General features: G+C 63.1%; 3 protein-coding genes across 4 annotated transcripts; all 3 read left to right on the top strand.

Moving 5' to 3' along the window:
- The first annotated feature begins 491 nt into the window (after positions 1–491).
- LOC131095177 (lysosomal acid glucosylceramidase-like) lies at positions 492–4,444 on the top strand. Its single transcript, XM_058042804.1, has 9 exons — positions 492–869; positions 944–1,090; positions 1,171–1,304; positions 1,385–1,557; positions 1,642–1,879; positions 1,984–2,208; positions 2,281–2,444; positions 2,565–2,690; positions 3,579–4,444. The coding sequence occupies exons 1-9, from the start codon at positions 719–721 to the stop codon at positions 3,679–3,681; spliced, it is 1,461 nt and encodes a 486-aa protein (XP_057898787.1). The 5' UTR covers positions 492–718; the 3' UTR covers positions 3,682–4,444.
- A 2,635-nt stretch (positions 4,445–7,079) lies between these two features.
- On the top strand, positions 7,080–13,230 carry LOC131095237 (lysosomal acid glucosylceramidase-like). Its single transcript, XM_058042898.1, has 9 exons — positions 7,080–7,101; positions 8,512–8,706; positions 9,052–9,185; positions 9,523–9,695; positions 9,910–10,144; positions 10,778–11,002; positions 12,502–12,665; positions 12,743–12,868; positions 12,941–13,230. The coding sequence occupies exons 2-9, from the start codon at positions 8,529–8,531 to the stop codon at positions 13,044–13,046; spliced, it is 1,341 nt and encodes a 446-aa protein (XP_057898881.1). The 5' UTR covers positions 7,080–7,101; positions 8,512–8,528; the 3' UTR covers positions 13,047–13,230.
- A 3,945-nt stretch (positions 13,231–17,175) lies between these two features.
- LOC131095176 (lysosomal acid glucosylceramidase-like) lies at positions 17,176–20,322 on the top strand. Of its 2 annotated transcripts, XM_058042802.1 has the most exons (10): positions 17,176–17,242; positions 17,368–17,559; positions 17,633–17,779; positions 17,886–18,019; positions 18,674–18,846; positions 18,941–19,178; positions 19,263–19,487; positions 19,577–19,740; positions 19,821–19,946; positions 20,027–20,322. In XM_058042802.1, the coding sequence occupies exons 1-10, from the start codon at positions 17,176–17,178 to the stop codon at positions 20,133–20,135; spliced, it is 1,575 nt and encodes a 524-aa protein (XP_057898785.1). In that variant the 3' UTR covers positions 20,136–20,322. The 2 variants fall into 2 exon arrangements, with proteins under 2 accessions (XP_057898785.1, XP_057898786.1); XM_058042803.1 differs by lacking the exons at positions 17,176–17,242; positions 17,633–17,779 and having other exon boundaries at positions 17,379–17,559.
- Positions 20,323–21,052: the final 730 nt, after the last annotated feature.

The following is a 21,052-nucleotide window of genomic DNA, read 5'->3' as shown; positions in this document are numbered from 1 at the left end:
TTTCCCGGTAGCGGCTCCGCGGGACGGGGCGACCGGTGCCGTCGGGGCCTGGGGAGGCAGCGGGGACTGAAACCGGGACCGCAACCGGCACCTGCACCGGGACCGGGAGCGCAACCGGCACCTGCACCGGGACTGGCTGCTCTTCTCGGGGAGGGACCGGGGGGAAGCGACCCCGTTCCCACGCGGTTCTCCCGGTTGGCGGGGGAAGGGCCGGGGCCAGGCCCGCCCAGAGTCGGTGCCGCTCCTGCACCGGGTGTGGGCGGGACGAGCTGCCCGGGCGCCCTTAAAGGCAAGGCCGGCGGCGGAGCCGGTGCAGCCGGGCCGGCTCCGAGCGCGCCGGGAGCGGCGGGGCCATGGGGGCGGTCGGAGCCCTGTGCTGGCGGCTGCTGCCGGTGCTGCTGGCCGTGCACCGGGCCGCAGGTGAGCGAGGGGGACCCGGGGGTACGCGGTGGGTCCGGGGATGGGGGTGCCGCGGCGGCCCGGAATGGGACGGGAGGAGCTGGGAATACCTTTGGAGTCCGTGGCCGGGGATGCCCGGGAGGTGTCCGGGGGTCCGTGGGCAGCGCGGTGCTCGGTGCTCGGGAGGTGCCGGGATGTGGAGCACGGGGGCAGCGGTGTCACCCCCGGGGCAGGGACACTTCCCTGAGGCTGCCCCCACCACCCTCCGTGCCCCCCAGGCGCCCGGCCCTGCAGCCCCAAGTACTTCGGCCGTGATGCCATGGTCTGCGTCTGCAATGCCACCTACTGCGACACGCTGGACCCCCTGGTCCTGCCAGCCCACGGCTACTTCGTCAAATACGAGAGCAGCAAGGCTGGCAAGCGGCTGGAGAGGAGCGAGGGGAAATTCCTGCACAAACTCTGCGCCCCAGGTACTGCCGCGGACGGCAGGGATGGGATGGACCCTGCAGCAACCCGCCGTCATGCTGGGCTCCCCTCCCTGCAGATGTCGTCCTCAGGCTGGACACGACGCAGCGCTTCCAGAGGGTGAAGGGTTTTGGTGGCTCCATCACCGACGCGGCCGCCATCAACATCTTATCCCTGCCGGAGAGAGCCCAGGATCACCTGCTGCGCTCCTACTTCTCCGAGGAGGGTAGGACGTGGGGGACACAGGTGGGATGGTGGCGGGGAGCGTGGACATCATGGACACCTCGTGTCCCGCTGTGCTGGCAGGGCTGGAGTACAACCTCATCCGGCTCCCCATGGCCAGCTGTGACTTCTCCCTCCATGCCTACACCTACGACGACGTCCCCTACGACTACGAGCTCACCCATTTTGCCCTGCGGGACGAGGACACCAAGCTGAAGGCGAGCGGTGGGAGGGAGCAGGGAGGGGATGGAGGGTCACAGGGGCTGAGCTGAGCTGGCCCCTCCACCTCCTCCTGCAGATCCCCCTCCTTCACCGAGCCTCGGCCATGAGCAAGCGGCCGCTGTCGCTGTACGCCAGCCCCTGGACCTCCCCCACGTGGCTGAAAACCAGCGAGTCCTACGTGGGGAAGGGGACACTGAAGGGGCAGGCAGGGGACAAGTACCACAAGACCTGGGCCAACTACTTTGTACGGTGAGGAGCTGCTGGGAGATACCTGGGGGTCTCTCTGTGGTGGCGCTGAGCACTCCTCATGGCTCACCCCTTCCTCCATGCCAGGTTCCTGGATGAATACGCCAAGCACAATGTGACATTCTGGGCAGTGACAGCAGAGAACGAGCCCACGGCTGGGCTGATCAACAACTACCCCTTCCAGTGCCTGGGTTTCACAGCTGAGCAGCAGAGGGACTTCATTGCTCGGGACCTGGGCCCAGCACTGGCCAACAGCTCCCACCGCCACGTCCAGCTCATCATCCTGGACGACAACCGGCTCCACCTCCCGCACTGGGCCAGAGTGGTGAGTGTGGTGACCCTGGGAAGAGCCCCTGCCCTTGTGGGGGACTTGAGTGCTCTGTCTGTGGAGCCTCTGTGCCCCATGGGATTGACTCTCCTCCCTGCCAGGTCCTGGAGGATGAGCAGGCAGCTCGCTATGTCCACGGCATCGGCATCCACTGGTACCTGGACTTCATTGGCCCCATACAGGACACAGTGCTGCCCACTCATGAGCTCTTCCCTGACTACTTTATCCTGGCCACGGAGGCGTGCATCGGGGCCCATTTCTGGGAGAGGGATGTGATTCTGGGCTGCTGGGAGCGGGGGAACCAGTACAGCCACAGCATCCTGACGGTGAGGCCCCTGCGTGCTGGGCCCTGGGAGGGTTGGTGGTGCTGGGCAGGCATCTGAGCTGTGCTGTTGCAGAATCTGAACCACTTTGTGGCCGGCTGGACTGACTGGAACCTGGCCCTGGATCTGGAGGGGGGCCCTAACTGGGTCAAGAACTATGTGGACAGCCCCATCATCGTGGACAGCAGTGAAGGCATCTTCTACAAACAGCCCATGTTCTACCACATGGGGCACTTCAGGTGGGTTGGAGCCCACAACATGTGCTAAGCTGCCTTGTCCTGGGAGAAGCAAGGCGAATTTGGCTCCAGAGGAGCTCTCCTGGGGGTCTCCCTGAGGTTTTTCCTCGTTTGTCTGTTCAGTAAATTCATCCCCGAGGGCTCCCAGCGCGTGGGGCTCGTCGCCTCCAGAGAGTCCAAGAAGACAGCGCTGGAGTACACGGCTTTCCTGCGCCCCGACGGGGCTGTGGTCGTGGTGGTTCTGAACCGGTGGGTGATGCAGCCTGGCCCCCCTGCGTGGGACCCTTGTCCTGCCAGCCCTGTGTGGGACTCCTGTCTTGCTACCCCTCTGTGTGACTCCTGTCCCATCAGCCCTGTGGGGGAGACCCCAGTCTTGCCAGCCCCTGTGCTGTTAGCTGGATGTGGGACCCCTGTCCTGCCAGCCCTGTGTGTGACCCCCATTCTGCCTGCTTTATGTGGGACCCCCATCCTGCCACCCCTATGTGAGACCCCCATCCTGGAACCCCCGTGTGGGAGCCCTGTCCTGCCAGCCCTGTGTGTGTGACCCCCATTCTGCCTGCTTTGTGTGAGACCCCCATTCTGCCAGCCCTGTGTGTGACCCCCGTCCTGCCACCCTTGTGTGGGACCCCTGTCCCATCAGCATTGTCTGGGACAGGGGTCCTCCTTCCCCTGTGTGTGACCCCTGTCCTGCCACCCCTGTATGGGACCCCTGTCCTGCCAGCCCCAGTGGGATCCCCGTCCCATCAGCCCTGTGTGGGACCCCCATCTTGCCACCCCTGTATGGGACCCCAGTCCTCCCACCCCTGTGTGTTACCCTCGTCCTGCCACCCCTATGCTGGACCCCATGTCATGCCACCCCTGTGTGTGACTCCTGTCCCATCAGCCTTGTGTGGAACCCTCATCCTGCCAGCCCCGTATGTGACCCCTGTCGTGCAACCCCTGTGTGTGACCCCCATCCTGCCACCCCTGTGTGTGACCCCCATTCTACCTGCTTTATGTGAGACCCCCATCCTGCCAGCCCTGTGTGTCACCCCCATCCTGCCAGCCCTGTGTGTGACCCCCATCCTGCCAGCCCTGTATGGGACCCCAGCCCTCTGGGCCCTGTGCAGGTGTGACCGCCCTGCTGTCACCCCGCAGGTCCCCGCAGGACATCACCTTTGGGCTGGCGGACACCGTGGGCCTCCTGGCGGCCGTGGCTCCGGCCAACTCCATCCAGACCTACGTGTGGCAGCGGCAGTGACGGGGCCGAGGCGCCGGGGGCCGGACGTGCAGCCCCAGCTGCCCGCGGGCTCGGGCCGGGGCAGCGTCCCCAGGGCTGTGACAGAGCCAGGATGGGCCAGGCCGGCGACGCTGAGCGTGTGCAGGAGGGCCGGGGGCACGGTGCCCCTCAGGGTGGAGACCCCACAGGCTGTGAGCGCTGTGTTCTGCTGTTCCGACATTAAACACGGATGCTGCCTTGATGTATGCGGCTGGAAGGGAAAGCTCCGGGTCCCTCCCCCGCTCCTGGGCGCTGCGGCTGGGTGCCGCCCCCGGCGTGGAGCCTGCTGGAGCCTGGCGAGCAGCACAGAGCAGCTGGAGCGTCGTGGGCACCCCCTCTCCCTGCCCAGCCCCTCTCCCTGCCCTTCTGCCCACCTCAGACCCTGCTGAGATGCTCCAGGCGTGCCTCTGTCCCAGCTCTGAGCACGCACTGCCTGGCTGGGGCTGAGCAGAGCCCAGCTGTGCTCCTGCTGCTGTTGGGGACAGGTTTGAGGAGCTAGCAGGTGGCTCAGGAGTCACCCTGAATGCTCTGGGTGCTGCATCAGGAGCAGGCACAAAGCACTTGGACACCCACCCTCCGTGGAAGGGCTGAGCGGGGATTGCAGGCAAGCCTCAGCTTTCTGTGCTTTCCCTGCCACTCTGGAGCCACCTGCAGCCTGAGGTCAGGCCAGGGGCTCTGTGGGTCACATCTCCCCCAGACCAAGGTCCTGAGGCCGGGGCTGGAGGCAGGGCCAGCTCCAGGAGCATGGCAGCATGGGGGGCTCAGGGTCCCAGGCAGCTCTGGCTGAGCTCAGGGCAGTGCCAGCTGTTCCTGGGGCTTTTTCGAGACAGGGAGACTGAGCCCCAGCTGCTCCTGGGGCTTTTCTGGGATAGAGAGGCTGCCCAGGCTGCAGCAGCCCTGCCTGGAGCCTGCTGTTCCCCATGGGGGCTGATTTGAGGGGTCCCCACCATGGTGAGGAAACTGGGGGTGCACCCAGGCCTCAGGGTCCCAGGCAACTCTGGCTGAGCTCAGGGCAGTGCCAGCTGTTCCTGGGGCTTTTTCGAGACAGGGAGACTGAGCCCCAGCTGCTCCTGGGGCTTTTCTGGCATAGAGAGGCTGCCCAGGCTGCAGCAGCCCTGCCTGGAGCCTGCTGTTCCCCATGGGGGCTGATTTGAGGTGTCCCCAATGTGGTGAGGAAACTGGGGGTGCACCCAGGCCTCAGGGTCCCAGGCAGCTCTGGCTGAGCTCAGGGCAGTGCCAGCTGCTCCTGGGGCTTTTTCGAGACAGGGAGACTGAGCCCCAGCTGCTCCTGGGGCTTTTCTGGGATAGAGAGGCTGCCCAGGCTGCAGCAGCCCTGCCTGGAGCCTGCTGTTCCCCATGGGGGCTGATTTGAGGGGTCCCCACCATGGTGAGGAAACTGGGGGTGCACCCAGGCCTCAGGGTCCCAGGCAGCTCTGGCTGAGGTCAGGGCAGTGCCAGCTGCTCCTTGGGCTTTTCTGGGATAGAGAGGCTGCCCAGCCCTCTGCCTGGAGCCTGCTGTTCCCTATAGGGACTGATCTGAGGGGTCCCCACCATGGTGAGTAAACGGGGTGCACCCGATGCTCAGCACCCACCACAGATCTGGGGTGCCTGGAGCAAGCGGGGGCAGGAGCGGGAGTGGGTGCAGAGTGTGGGCGCACCCAGGAAGGAGGGAGGGAGCTGGCAGGGTGTGAGAGCAGGAGATTAGGGCAGGGAGGTCATAATTTCAGGGCGGCGGGGTTCCGTGCAGGTGGGATGTGCCCAGGGGTGCTGTCAGGACTGACAGCCGCGATACTGCGTGGGCTGAGCGCGGCCCAGGCGTGGCCGCTGAGTGACAGTGTCACCCTGGGACACTGGCACGCCACGGAGCCATGCTGCTCGTGGGACCTCCGGGAGCTGTCGCCAGAGTCCTGTGTGAGAGCAGCGTGCTCCTGCCCCGAGGCTGTTGGTGTTTGTCCACAAGAGGGAAATGTTTCTCCAGGATCACGCAGCGAGCCCCATCCCCATGGCCCCGCTGCCAGCATCCCTCTCCCAGGGGTGCAGGGCCGCTCCCCCACCTGTTCCTCGCTTACCTGCCCCGCTGCTCACGGCTGTGGCCGGATGCTGAATCACCCCGGTGCACGTGTCGCGGTCCCTGCGCTCGGCTCGGTGCTCAAGGACCGACTGGCTCCGGGATAAACGCAGCGGGGGCGAATCCTCCGACGTCGCTGGGCTTGGCTCTGCTCATTAATTCTTGTGCAAAGCCTTGGCTCGTGTGGGGTTCGCGGTGGTTGGGGGATGCTGGGGTCCCACAGACCAGTGGTTACCCTGGGGGTTGTCCCCACGTGCTCTGGGCTGGGGTCTCGCTGTGGGGAAGGACTTGCTGTGATGCCACGCTGAGGCTCTTTGGCATAAATATCAACAAAGTCGTGATCCCCTGAAAGATGACTCAGGCCAGCTCCGTGTCCCTGTGTCCCCATCCACACTGGCCTGGCTTAGGGACAAAATTCACCCTCTGACTCTTCTGAGGACAAAATTCACCCTCTGGCTCCTCTGGTGGCTCCTTTGGTCCCACCTCCTTGAACAAGCCCATCTGAGCACTGCAAAGGGTGCTCACACCATGTCACAAGGCCCCTGCGGCCCCCAGGAGCTCCCCCTCTTTGGAGATGGGCCACAAGAAGCAGCTTTGGGGGCTTGGTGGGGCTGCCTGGCATCTGCTGTGCCAGCAGCTCCATGCGAGGCGTTGCCCGGCCCCTGGGTCTCACTTTTCCTGCTCAGCAGGGCGCTCTTATCAGCTGCTGTTGATAAGGATGAGCCTCAGCAGCCTCCGCAGTGTTTTGCTTCCAGGAGCTGTGGGACCTGAGCCAGCTGGGGGGCTGTGGGTGATGGGGGGCAGGAAGAACTGGAGCTTGGAATGGGAAGGGGTGAGCAGGGGCACCCTGGATGGCTGGAAGTGAGCTCCAAGGTGGCTGATTGCCTCAGGAGCTATTAATCCCTCCCCAAAATTGGGGCTCATTAGCCTGGGTGTAGCAGTCTGGTCACACCTTAATCACACTTGGGAGGTGGGAGAGCCACAGTGCAGCGGGACAGGGACAGGACCTCCCTCCTGGGGCACCTGTTTGCCCCGTGAGATGTCACCAGGGGCTGCCTGGCCCCATCTGCCCCTGCCCCAGAGCCTCCAGGTGTCTCATGGCTCAGCTCCCAGCAGAGGGGTGGAACTGTGGCAGGGCCCATGGCAGGGCAGTGCTGGTGCTAGGAGGAAATTTGATGAATCGATTTGCCCCAGAGCTGTATCTGATATGCCAAAAATGGAGAAAATTACTCATAAAGTGCTGCTCCACCCATGGAGGGAAAGCTAACGGAGCAGTTTAACCCTGTGCAGGGCAGGCCTGAGCTGATTGATGCTCCAGGCTGGGAGCTGGGCCTGGGAGCTGTGGCCACTCTCCATTCCCACACCAAGCCTGTGTGGGGATGCTGAGGATGTCCCCACAGTGAGGGGGAACATTCTGGGTGGTGGCACCAGGCAGGATCTGTGTGCCCAGGTGAGCTGGCCCAGTTCAGCCTTGGCTTGCTGGGCTGGAGGGTGACTCCTGGAGGAGCAGGGAGTGCTACAGGAGCGCCAGAGCTGGGCTCTGCTCCTGGTGTTGGGACAGCAGGGTCCCCTTTGAGGCTCTAACTGCTGTTGACAGTTAGATAAACCCCAACCCAGGGGCTGCTTGCTGTCACTGTGCCACTGCTGTCACTGCTTTCATCTTCCCCAGCACATGCTGAGTTGGGGAGAGTGATGCCAAGGGCTTGGGCAGGCAATGACAACAGCCCCAGCTCCCATGTGGCCACCCCTGCTGTGCCCTGTGCTGCCCTGAGCTGTGCAGCCACCTTACCTGGGTGTCCTGGACCCTCCTGCACGGCCCTGTGGCTCCTGGGGGACAGTGGGGACAGCAGGGTGGCAGGCAGGGACACGTGGATGTCCTGTTGGAGGTGCCCAGCTGATCAGACAGCCGTGTCATCAACCTGCCCTTGGCTCTGCTGGGCTCTCAGGGTGATGATCCAGACCTGCCTGACAAAAATAATCAATTCTTCCTTCAGTGGGGTCTCTGTGACCCTTCCCTGTGCTGGCTGGACCTTTCCCTGAGGCCCAGCTGCCAGCACCATGTCCCTGTCCCTCCTCGCCGTGGCAGCGGAGGGCGAAGGGGACCCGGCGAGCCGGTGATCGGCGGTCCTCGCCCGAGGGCAGGTACGGGCCGGGAGCGGAGCAAGGAGGAGCTGTGGGGGTGGGAGAGGGTGTGCTGCGGAGGGAGGTCTCCGAGCAGCTCCCTGTAAAGGCCAGGTGGGGAGGCTGCAGCTGCTGAGGAGGAGGAGGAGGGCTGGCGGCAGCGCAGGTCGGGAGCAGCCGGGGTGAAGGCGGGCGGGCTCCGGGCAGGGATGGACGCTCCCCGAGCCACATCAGGGGGTTTGGGGGGGAATGCAGGGTGTGACAGGAGCTCCGTGGGGTTGGGGAGATGGGGCTGAGCCCTCCATCCCCCTGCCGTGCCTGGGGGTGTCCCCGCCGCAGGTGCTGCTCCCCGGGACCTTCCAGAGCTCGGGGAACGCGGAGGGGCCATGCGGGCTCTCGGCATCCCGGGCTGGCTGTTCCTGCTGCTGCTGCCGGTGTCTCAGGTGGCAGGTGAGCGCGGGGACATCGCGGGGGTGGCAGCGGGGCTTGGGCACCCTGGGGCAGCGCGGGGCTGCGTGCCCAGGAGGTGCCCGGGATGCCAAGCGCGGGGACAGTGACATCTCCCCGGAGCAGACGGGGACACGTCCCTGAGCTGGCAGCCACCCGCACCCTCCCGTGCCTCGCAGGTGCCCGGCCCTGCATGCCCAAAGATTTTGGGCACGGCTCGCCGGTCTGTGTCTGCGATGCCACCTACTGCGACACGCTGGACCCCCTGGTCGTGCCAGCCCCCGGCTCCTACGTCAAATACGAGAGCAGCAAGGCCGGGAAGCGGCTGGAGCGGAGCGAGGGGAAATTCCAGAGCAGAATGAGCCCCCGAGGTAGCGCCGCTGGTGGGTGCTGGTGCCACCGCGGGTCCCCGGGCAGCAGGGACCGAGCCGGGCTCTCCCCGCAGGGCTGCTGCTGACGCTCAACATCTCCACGCTGTACCAGCACGTGAAGGGCTTCGGAGGGTCCCTCTCGGATGCTGCTGCCATGAACATCCTGAAGCTGTCCCAGCCGGCCCAGGACAACCTGCTGCGCTCCTACTTCTCCGAGAGCGGTGAGCAGCGAGGGCACGGCGGTGGGAGCAGATCCTGGGGTCACCAGAGGTGGCTGTGCCTGTCCCCGCTGCAGGGACATCGTCACCCGCTCCGGTGCCTCTTGACGCTTTTCCTGCTCCTCAGGGATCGAGTACAACCTCATCCGGGTGCCCATGGCGTGCAGCGACTTCTCCGTGCGCCCCTACAGCTACGATGATGTCCCCAAGGACTACGAGCTGAAGCACTTCAGGCTGGCGGAGGAGGACGTGGAGATGAAGGTGGGAGGCTGAAGCCGCTGCCATCAGCACCTTGTCCCCTCTCGTGTCGGAGCTCCTGCGTGTGCTGGGACCCCCAGGACCAGGTGCTGCTGTCCCTGCACGCCGTGGCAGGGTGCATGGGGACAGCCTGTGGGAGCTGGCACCTCCTCCGGGGCACGTCCTGGCTCATCCCACCTGGCACTGGCAGGGTGAGGAGCCAGGGCGCTGTGCCGGGGGGGGTGGTGCTTGCCAGCTGCCAGTCCCTGCTGAGGTCCCTTGAGTTCTCCCATGCTTTGGGCTCTGTGGTTTTGGGGAGCTGCAGCTGGAGCTGACTCCGTCCCTCTGCCCCATCCCACAGATTCCCCTCCTGCGCCGAGCTTTGGCCATGAGCAAGCGGCCGCTGCTGCTGTTTGCCAGCCCCTGGACTGCCCCAGCCTGGATGAAGAGCAACGGGGACGTCCGTGGGAAGGGGACTCTGAAGGGGAAGGCCGGGGACAAGTACCACAAGACCTGGGCCAACTACTTCATCAAGTACCGTCTGTGGAACCAGGCTGGGACGGAGAGCGGGAGGATCGGGGAGTGGGGTGGGGTCGGTGGGACAACACATCTGATTCTGCCCCCGCTTCTCCACACCAGGTCCATCAAGTACCATCTGTGGAACCAGGCTGGGACGGAGAGCGGGAGGATCGGGGAGTGGGGTGCGGTGAGGGGGCAGCACATCTCATTCTGCCCCTTCCTTCTGCAGGTTCCTGGATGAATATGCAAAACGCAACGTGACTTTCTGGGCGGTGACGGCCCAGAACGAGCCGCTGGCGGGGCTCTTCACGCCCCCCCAGGCCCCCACCATCGCCTTCACGGCCGCTCAGCAGCGGGATTTCATCGCACAGGACCTGGGCCCCGCGCTGGCCCGCAGTTCCCATGGCACACGCCTCCTGATGCTCGACGACCAGCGCATCCACCTGCCGCACTGGGCCAAAGTGGTGAAGAGCAGCTCCCCTTCCTTCCCCTCCGCCTCGCTGCCCAGCCCCAGGCTCTTCGGGAGATGGAGCCGTGGCCTCTCCCAGCCCTAGAGAGAGTGGGAGCAAACCGGGTCTGCCGGAGCGGCCGCCTCCGCCTGTGCCCGGCGGGAGTGAGGACAGGAGGTGGCACCCACACCCTGGATCCCCGGATCCTGCCGGTGCTGCTGGGCACCAGCACCTTTTCTGGGCAGAGTTTTGGCTGGTTTGGTTTCCACCCATGATGCTGTTTGGGGATATTGCTTTAAACAAGGAGGAAAGAAAGTAAAAATGTGCTCCTGTCCCAGCCTCAAGCCAGGCAGTGTGTTCCTCCTTTCCCTCCATGGCTGCAGGGCTGGACCACCCCAGGGGGGTGTGGAGGGAGGACAAGGCAGAAGTGGGGGCAAGGGGCCCACTGAGGGGAAAACTTGTGCCCACCCCCTTAGCACTGCACCCAGCAAGGTGCCAAAGCCATGCTAGGGTGCAGTGCTGCAGGGTGTGGCACCCATGGGAGGGGACAAGAGGTGGCCCTGAGAGACCACATGGAGTCCATGAGTCCATCCCTGTAGGCTTCAGGCATGGGTAGCCTGGGTGTGAGGCATCTCCTTTGCTCCCCAGGTGCTGGGAAATGCCACAGCTGCCCGTTACGTGGCTGGCCTGGCCGTACACTGGTACCTGGATGCCATCGTCCCACCTGCCTTGAGCCTGGAGGCCACCCACAAGCTCTTCCCTGACCATTTCCTCCTCTACACTGAGGCCTGCACTGGCTTCTTCATGTTCCGCTTCGCCGTGTCCCTGGGCTGCTGGGAGAGAGGAGACCACTACAGCTACAGCATCCTGACGGTACTGCCCTCACAGAGCCCTCACACAGGCCTCACACAGCCCTCACTCTGCCCTCACAGTGCCCTCACTCTGCTCTCACACAGCCCTCACTCTGCTCTCACAGTGCCCTCACTCTGCTCTCACACAGCCCTCACAGTGCCCTCACACAGCCCTTACAGAGCCCTCACACGGCCCTCACACAGGCCTCACACGGCCCTCGCTCTGTCCTCACAGGGCCCTCACAGTGCCCTCACACCACTTTCACAGTGCCCTCACTCTGCCGTCACAGAGCCCTCACACAGGCCTCACATGGCCCTCACTCTGCCCTTACAGTGCCCTCACTCTGCTCTTACACAGCCCTCACAGTGCCCTCACACAGCCCTTACAGAGCCCTCACACAGGCCTCACTCAGGCTTCACACGGCCCTCGCTCTGTCCTCACAGGGCCCTCACAGTGCCCTCACACCACTTTCACAGTGCCCTCACAAGGCCCTCACGCAGCCCTCACACAGCCCTCACAGTGCCCTCACTCTGCTCTCACACAGCCCTCACAGTGCCCTCACACAGCCCTCACAGTGCCCTCACTCTGCTCTCACACAGCCCTCACAGTGCCCTCACACAGCCCTCACAGTGCCCTCACTCTGCTCTCACACAGCCCTCACAGTGCCCTCACACAGCCCTCACAGTGCCCTCACTCTGCTCTCACACAGCCCTTACAGAGCCCTCACAGTGCCCTCACACAGCCCTCACACTGCCCTCACAGTGCCCTCACACAGCCCTTACAGTGCCCTCACACTGCCTTCACAAGGCCCTCACGCAGCCCTCACACAGCCCTCACAATGCCTTCACTCTGCTCTCACACAGCCCTCACAGTGCCCTCACACAGCCCTTACATGGCCCTCACAGTGCCCTCACACAGCCCTTACAGTGTCCTCACAGTGCCCTCACAGTGCCCTCACTCTGCTCTCACACAGCACTCACACGGCCCTCACTCTGCCCTCACACGGCCCTCACAGTGCCCTCACACCACTCTCACAGTGCCCTCACTCTGCCTTCACACAGCCCTCACACAGCCCTTACAGTGCCCTCACTCTGCCCTTACAGTGCCCTCACAGTGCCCTCACACAGCCCTTACAGTGCCCTCACACAGCCCTCACACCACTCTCACAGTGCCCTCACACAGCCCTTACAGTGCCCTTACAGTGCCCTCACTCTGCTCTCACACAGCCCTTCCAGGGCCCTCACAGTGCCCTCACACAGGCCCTTACAGTGCCCTCACAGTGCCCTCACTCTGCTCTTACACAGCCCTCACAGGGCCCTCACAGTGCCCTCACACCACTCTCACAGTGCCCTCACTCTGCTATGACACGGCCCTCACACTGCCCTTAAAGTGCCCTCACTCTGCCCTTACAGTGCCCTCACACTGCCTTCACACCGCCCTCTCACAGCCCTCACTCTGCCCTCACACCCCCAACCCAGGTCTGGGGGGACCCCCACTCAGCCCCTTCCCTGCCCCCTCAGGTCATGAACCACTTTGTGTCCGGTTGGACCGACTGGAACCTGGCCCTGGACCTGGACGGAGGCCCCAACTGGGTCAAGAACTTTGTGGACAGCCCCGTCATCGTGGATGGCAGCAAGGATGTTTTCTACAAGCAGCCCATGTTCTACCACATGGGGCACTTCAGGTGGGTCAGGGGGGCTCAGGTGCGGCCACCAGCCCCAGAGCAGGGGCAGAACCCCTCTGCTGGTCCTCTCCCCACAGCAAGTTCATCCCCGAGGGCTCCCGGCGTGTGGGGCTGCACAGCAGCCGCCGCTGCCTCCTGTGCCAGCTGGAGCACGTGGCCGTCCTGCGCCCTGACGGTGCCCTAGTCCTGGTGGTCCTCAACAGGTCAGCCCAGGCAGGGATGAGGGTGGTGCTCAGCCCCAGCCGTGCCTGCTCAGCCTTTCTCTTTCTCCTCAGGTTTGGCCGGGATGTGCCCTTTGGAATCCGGGATCCTGCCATGGGCTTCATTGAGACTGTGGCTCCAGCTCACTCCATCCAGACCTACCTGTGGCGCCAGCAGTGACAGCCAGAGGACTGCTGGGGGACTCTGGGGGTCAACTCTTCATCCACCCTTTCCAGCATCCCTCAAGGGTGGAAGAAGAAGACGGGAGTGCACGAGGGGTTCTGTGTGCTCCTGGCACCGGGACCTGCTGCTCCCCATCCTCCCCATCCTCCCCATCCTCCCGGCACTTCCCATCCCCCTGGAAGTTCCCTCAGCGCCGTCTCCTGGAGCACACTTCCACACGTGGCCCCCTTGAAACCTTCGCGTGTGCGGCGGGCGCCAAGTAAAGCCATGACACGCTCCCTCCGGAATGCGCCGTTGTTCCCGTCAGTGTTTCCTCTGCGCGCTCGGAAATCGCTCGGTTTTCCTCGCCGGGGCCAGGGCTGCCCCGGGGGCTCCTGCCCCCGTGGCCTGCGGGTGGCTCCTTGTTTATCCCTGCAGCTGGAGCCTCTGCTGCTGCCAGCCCTTGATTCGTTCCATATGTGCTGTTGGTTTTTCCCCAGCCTACTTTTATTTGGGGGGGGGGGGGGGGAATTAAAAAAAAAAAAAATCCAAATGTCAGACGCTGTCGGAAAGGCAGAGTAAATGATATCAGTGTGTCCATCCACCAAACCTTATGGACAAATTAGGCTGGTGCCACCTCTCCAGGGTGGCCTGTGGACAGAGTCCCCTCTATTCTGGCTGTGGCCAACCCAGGCCGCAGCCCGCAGTGACCTCCCCGTCCTGTTTGCTTTCCCTAAATACCAGTTACAGTATTCCCTGTGCCTTTGGCAACGTTACCAGCACCTTTGAAGTGCAGGAATGAGAAAGCCAGAGCTCTCCTTAGCCAATGCCCCTGTGTGAGAGCCACGGAACTGCTGAGGTTGGGGAAAATGAAAAACCCAGAGGCTTTACAGCTGGTTTATTGGAGTGTGGTGTGAAGGTGGCACTGGGCTCCGTCCCAGCCCTGTTCCTGGAGCACACCAGCCTGTCCTGTGCTTTTATCCATGTTCCTGGGGAGTGCTGGCCCCAACGGCAGCTGGGTCTGGCTGCCTGTGCTTAGAATCATAGAATGGAGTCATGGAATCCTTGAGGTTGGAAAAGACCTCGGAGATCATCAATTCCAACCCAAGTTCCCCCAGCGCTGCCAAGGCCAGCCCTAAATCACGTCCCCAAGTGCTCCTTACACATTTGTTAAATCCCTCCAGGGATGGCAACTCCACCACTGCCCCAGGCAGCTGATGCCAGGGCTGCACAGTCCTGTCCATGAAGAAATTTTCTTTAATATTCAACCTAAACCTCTCCTGGGAAATGCCACAGCTCTCCTGATGCAACTTGAGGCCTTTTCCTCTTGTCCTCTCCCTGTTCCCTGGCAGCAAAGCCTGACACCCTGTCCCCCTTGTCAGGGAATTGTGCAGAGCCAGAAGGTCCTACCTGAGCCTCCTTTTCTCCAGAATGAACCCCCCCCAGCTCCTCTTGGAGTTCCAGACCCCTCCTCAGCTCCATCTTCTTCCCTGGACATGCTCCAGACCCCTCCTCAGCTCATTCCCCTTCTCAGGTCATGCTCCAGACCCCTCCTGAGCTCCATCCCCTTCCCTGGACATGCTCCAGCCCTCATGAGGGGCACAGAACTGACCCCAAGGATTTGAGGTGTGACCTCATCAGTGCCCAGGTCCTGCTGCCACACCATTCCTGACACTTTGGGAATGTCCCCTTCCCAAGGTGATGGCCCACACAGGACCCTCACCCCTCGGTGTTCAGCAGTGCCCAGGGGTCAAACCTGCAGGGAAAGGCTTTAGCCCAGCCCCTCTGGGCTGGCTCGCTGCTCCTGCCTGTTTGGAACCACAGCAGGATGGTTGAGAGGGGTGGGGTGAGGCTGAAGAGCCACCCCCATCATCCTCACTGCCTGCAGCGTGGGCTGGGGGATCCCTTCTGCGGGGGCAGCAGGAGGAGCAGGGCCTGGGGTGGGAGGTGTGTTTTCTTCATGGGATGGGACTATTGGGGTACATTCCTCGAGCTTTATTTGCAGCATCACCCTCATGACATGGTTGAGAAAATAGGAAGGTAAAGCTCGTGTACAGCCAGTAGCAGCTGAAGATTTCTTTGTTACAGAGCGCTTGAAAAACTTTCTAGCCAAGAGCACATTGCTAAAGCTCACAGACAATTGTTTTGGCCAATAACTAAAAGTACTAAAAATACTAAAAGTACTAAGAGTACTCGTTAACATTTTCTACTTTCAGACTTTGCAGCTGCTCTGTTCTTGCTGTTTCTAAGGCCTGCATTTCAAGCTTTCAAATCATCTCACCTTTGCTATTTCCCACAGGGGGCTGTGACCCTGGTTCCTGGCTGGTGATGTGACACTGAGTGAGGGACGGTGGTCCCTGGGTGGGGGTCTCTTCCTGGCCACCCCCACCAGCTGCCCAAGGGGACCCCGAGGAGCTGCCACTCCTCCTCCCCACTCTGCCCGCCTCCTGTTTCTCCCGCGGAGCAGATGCCTGTAATTAGGAAGGATCCCAAATTAGACGGTGCGGAGCCCAGACTTGTTTTGCCGATGATAAACCGCTGCTGCCGGCTCCACCCAGCCCGCTGCGGCGTGGGGCTCCGGCCCGTGGGGCACGGCGGGGGCGAGGGGACTTGGGGGGCAGACCCCGCTCTGTGCCCACACCAGGAGGGGTGGGCAATCCCTGCCATGAGCGGCTGCTGCCTCTGCCCGTGCCAGGAAAGGTCCTGGAGCAGCCACAAATGGGACACAGGTCGTGGTGGTGGGACTGGTAGCACAAAGCCCAAGTGCTGCCAAGAGCAGGGACGCAGGTTGGCACAGCCTGCCCTGTCTGAGGTGTTCCAGGGACACAGAGCTGCTCTTGCCAAGGACAGCAGGGCAAGCCTGGCCGTGAGGGGTGATGGAGGCACCTGGGGGGCTGGTGAGCATCCTCCCCTCCCCAGCTTCCCTCTGGCCACTGGAACAGGTTTCAGGAGAGCTTTGCAAATGCTGCGGTGTGTGGAAAGCTCATTGGAGCCAGGTTGCAAAATCATCCCCGGGCTCCTCTTCAAACACCGAGTCCCATGAGCTGTCCCATTCCAAACTCACCTTTCCTGCTCCTCCAGAAGCGTCCCCTCCCACCAGGCTCAGCTGGGACACGGGACCTGCCACCGCTGCCACAGAGACGCAGCAGCAAGAGGTGGTTTGGAGGCAGGTGAGTCCCCTGGGCCCGAGGTGGGAATGGGGACAGAGATGGGCATCAGGATGGGCATGGGACAGCCCTGGGCAGCAGGACAGTGCTGAGGCTGTGCCCTGGCCAAGCTGGGCATCACTCCCAGGCAGGAGTGGGAGGCAATGGAGGTGGGACAGCTGCTTGGCCCCACTCCACGTCCCACAGGAGCTACAAGAGGGCACCATCCCACCCTGGCAGAGGTCCCCAGGTGTTCTCAGTCTGGCACCAGGGTCCCAAGGCTTGGAGGTGGCTCCTCCTGTGCTCTCATTGACAGGCTCCTTGCCCAGCACCACGGGAAGGACAGGACAGGGTGGGAGCACCTGAAAGAACAGGGGAACGTGGGACCCTCCATGCCAGGAGCTGGAGCCCCAGACCACTCTGGCTGGACAAGCTCCAGCTTCCAGACCTGTGGGATTGGGAGTGTGGAGCCGTTTGCTCCTGGGCATGGCTCGGGGGGCACTGGGGATACATGGGGTGATGCAGCATGGCATGACATGGCATGGCATGGCACAGCTGTGGAACGGGTGAGGAGGAGAAGGAGTGGGAGGGAGTTGATGGGAGTGAACAAAGTTGCTGGGTACAGCCAGCGTGGGCAGCTAGGAGCAGCAGGCTCACACCTGGGGGCTGCCCACACCTGGGGGGCTGCACCCACACCTGGGGGGCTGCACCCACACCTGGGGGGCCGCACCCCCACCTGGGACATGGCCAGAACTGTTGGTGGGCTCTGGAGGGGTGGGAGGGAAGGTGGGCTCTGGGCTGGAGCAGTGGGCAGAGGGCAGGACGGGCTTAGCCCTGGCACGGGGTGGTTCTAGGAGTCCCCTGGGCAGGGGGATGATGCTGGGGCTCTCGCTGTGTCCCTGTGTGTGGCTGGGCCAGGCTGAGCAGCTCTGGGTGCTGACACCTTGCCCTGCTCCCAGCGTGTCCATCGGCGTCGTCGGAGCTGCTGCAGCAGAGGTGCCATGGGGCCAGGCTGTGCCAGTGTCCTGGGCTGGCTCCTGCTGGCACAGGCAGCCCTGCAGGTCACAGGTATGTGCTGGCACTTGTCCCTGGGCTTTGGAGGGTGGCGGATTTGGAGTCTGTCATGGGTCAAAGGGATGAGCTGGACTTCTGCCACAGCCCTCAGTGCCCACCTGGTCTTTCCTCTGCTGCAGGTGGCCGTCCCTGTGATGCCAAGGATTTTGGGCATGGCTCGCTGGTCTGTGCCTGCAGTGCCACGTACTGTGACACTCTGGACCCCCTGGTCCTGCCAGCCCCTGGCTCCTACATCAAATATGAGAGCAGCAAGGCTGGCAAGAGGCTGGAGCGGAGCGAGGGCAGCTTCCAGCACAACGCCAAGAGCCCAGGTACCACCCTGGCCTGTGGGAGGGTCTGTCCTCTCACAGGTGGCACGGCTGGTGACACTGTGTGTCCCCACAGATTTCCACCTCACCCTGGACACCACACAGAGGTACCAGAAGGTGAAGGGCTTTGGTGGCTCCATCACTGACGCAGCTGCCATCAACATCCAGTCCCTGTCCAAGGCTGCCCAGAACCACCTGATCCGCTCCTACTTCTCCGAGGAAGGTGAGCCCAGGGCAGCGAAGCTGTTGGGGTCTGGCAGCTGAGATTTGTTCTGGGGAGCCCCCAAATGCAACTTGGGGATGCCCATCACCACCTGCCCTGTCCTCAGGCATTGAGTACAACCTGGTGCGCGTGCCCATGGCCAGCACTGACTTCTCCGTCCGCCTGTACACCTACGCTGACGCCGAGGGCGACTTCGAGCTGAGGCACTTCAACCTGACCGAGGAGGACACGCACATGAAGGTGAGTCCTGCAGGAAGGGTCTGAGGGACTGGGGCTGCTGCCTGGGTGGGATGGGATGGGATGGGATCCGTGGGATGGGATCAGTGGGAGGGGGTGGGAGGGGATGGGATCCAATCCATGGGATGGGATGGGATGGGATGGGATGGGATGGGATGGGATGGGATGGGATGGGATGGGATGGGATGGGATGAGATAGGATGGGATCCATGGGATGGGATGGGATCAGTGGAGGGGATGGGATGGGCTGGGATGGGATGAGATAGGATGGGATCCATGGGATGGGATCCATGGGATGGGATCAGTGGGAGGGGGTGGGAGGGGATGGGATCCAATCCATGGGATGGGATGGGATGGGATGGGATGGGATGGGATGGGATGGGATGGGATGGGACCCATGGGATGGGACCCATGGGATGGGATGGGATGGGATGGGATGGGATGGGATGGGATGGGATGGGACCCATGGGATGGGATGGGATGAAATAGGAAGGGGAAGGGGATCACTTCCAATGGGGAGGGAGAGGACTCTACTGTGCTCTGGGATGGGATGGGGTGGGATGGGGAAAGGGAACACCTTCCCATCTCTGGGAACCCTCCTGCTGTCCACCACTGGGACAGACCCAGAGATCTCTGTGCCATCCCACTTCTCCCTAGATCCCCATCCTGCAAGCAGCGCAGGCAGTGGCCAAGCGGCCGCTGTCTCTGTACGCCAGCCCTTGGACCTCCCCGGTGTGGATGAAGACAAATGGAGCAATGACAGGGAGGGGAACACTGAAGGGCAGCCCTGGGGACAAGTACCACCGGGCCTGGGCCAAGTACTTTGTCCGGTGAGGGGCCACGGGAGTGTGGTGGGTGCCAGGGATGCCATACCTGGAGCTGGCACAGGCGTGACGGGGCCGTTCACCTTCTACCCCATGCCAGGTTCCTGGATGAATACGCCAAGCACAACCTGACCTTCTGGGCAGTGACAGCAGGGAACGAGCCCACGGCTGGTGAGATTGTCTTCTACCCCTTCCAGTGCCTGGGCTTCTCCCCTGAGCACCAGAGGGATTTCATTGCCCAGGACCTGGGCCCGGCGCTGGCCAACAGCTCCCACCGCCACGTCCAGCTCATCATCCTGGATGACCAGAGGGTGATGCTGCCCTACTGGGCCGAGGTGGTGAGTGCCCACAGCAGCTGTTCTGGCCCCACAGCAGCAGATTTCCCAGCTCTGGGCACTGGTGTGACCCATTTCTCCTGCCAGGTTCTCAAAGACCCTGTGGCTGCCAGCTACATCAGCGGCATCGGCATCCACTGGTACCTGGATTTTCTGGCACCCATTGACCTGACGCTCTCCATCACCCATCACCTCTTCCCAGACTATTTCCTCCTCTCCACGGAGGCCTCCACAGGCTCCTACTTCTGGGAGCCCAGGGTGGTCCTGGGTGGCTGGGAGCGTGGGAGCAAGTACAGCCACAGCATCCTGTCGGTAGGGCCTGGTGGCAGCTGGGGACACATTGGCCACCCTGGCCAGCCCCTGGGCCTGCCCGTGGCTCAGTGCCACCCTCTGCCCTGCAGAACCTCAACAACTACGTGACAGGCTGGACCGACTGGAACCTGGCCCTGGACATGGAGGGAGGCCCCAACTGGAGCAAGAACTACGTGGACAGCCCCGTCATCGTGGACAGCAGCAAGGATGTCTTCTACAAGCAGCCCATGTTCTACCACCTGGGCCACTTCAGGTGGGTCAGGGGGGCCACAGGCTGCTGGCTCCAGCTGCCACATCCTAAGTACCACACTCTGACCCAGCTTGTCCCCACAGCAAGTTCATCCCCGAGGGCTCCCAGCGGGTGGGACTGGCTGTCTCCAAGAAGTGCCACCGGTGTGACCTGGAGCACTCTGCCTTCCTGCGCCCCGACGGCGCCGTTGTGCTGGTGGTCCTGAACCGGTGAGTGGCTCGGTTCTGATCCCTGCTAAAAGGCCCCACTGAGCCCACTGAGCCCCCATCCCCTCTCGCTTTCCCCACAGCTCCCCCACGGACGTGTCCTTTGGGATCTCTGACCCACATGTCGGCTTCATCGAGGCTGTGGCTCCCAGCGACTCCATCCAGACATTCCTCTGGAAGCAGCCAGCCTAGCCTGGCATGGGAGGGAGGTGCCAGAGCCAGGAACACGCTGCTGGTGGCAGCTTGGAGAGAAGACTCCAATGGGGTTGGTGCTGCAGCACACTCCCTGCAGCCCCCTGTGCCCCAGAGGACCTGTATGACCCTAGGGCTGCAACGCCTGTGCTTTTCTAGATGTTTCATAAAATCAACAGGTTTTCTACAAACTTGCATGAACCCCTGATCTCCCCTTGGTGCCAGCTCTGTGGGTAGGACTATGCCAGGGGCCAGAGGAGGCAGATTTGAGGTTCCTGGGCCATCCCACAGGGTTGGTGCTGCAGGGGACTGTCCCCATAAGGGGTGGCATCTCTCTCCTGCCTTCCACTGCAGCATCCCCCAGGCAGGCAAGGGCCCAAAGCTGCAGTCAGGACACGAAGCCGGGATTTAGAGCAGAGCTCTGGCGTCGGCAGCCCCAGCTTCTCCCCAGCCAGAGCTGTGCTTTCTCCTCCTGCTGGAGCAGCCATCAGCCCCTGCAGCTAATGCGAACCGGGAGCACGGGGCACATAGTTCCTGAGTGACGTTAGAGGGGTTTGCACTGACTCACCCCCTCCCACTGGGGCCCCTCGAACTGGGCCAGTATGGGGGAGGCTCCGCAGCTGGCCCAGCACCGCGGCTCTGCTCCAGCCCAGCGTGGGGGCCCCTGGCTACTGCACCCGGCTTGGGGGTGCACAGCAGCGCAGCCTGGGGACATTCAGCCACGGCAGCAGCAGGGCTGGTGGTGCCTGGGTGGGGGGCACAGCAGCGCAGCCTGGGGACACTCAGCCGCCGCAGCAGCAGGGCTGGGATGCCGCTGGTGGAGGGCACAGCAGCGCAGCCTGGGGACACTCAGCCGCCGCAGCAGCAGGGCTGGGATGCCGCTGGTGGTGCCTGGGTGGGGGGCACAGGAGAGCAGC

Source organism: Melospiza georgiana, chromosome 33 (assembly GCF_028018845.1).
Source record: "Melospiza georgiana isolate bMelGeo1 chromosome 33, bMelGeo1.pri, whole genome shotgun sequence".
Lineage (NCBI taxonomy): Eukaryota > Metazoa > Chordata > Aves > Passeriformes > Passerellidae > Melospiza > Melospiza georgiana.
The sequence above is the reverse complement of the archived record's forward strand: the minus strand, read 5'-3'. Positions and strand labels throughout refer to the sequence as shown.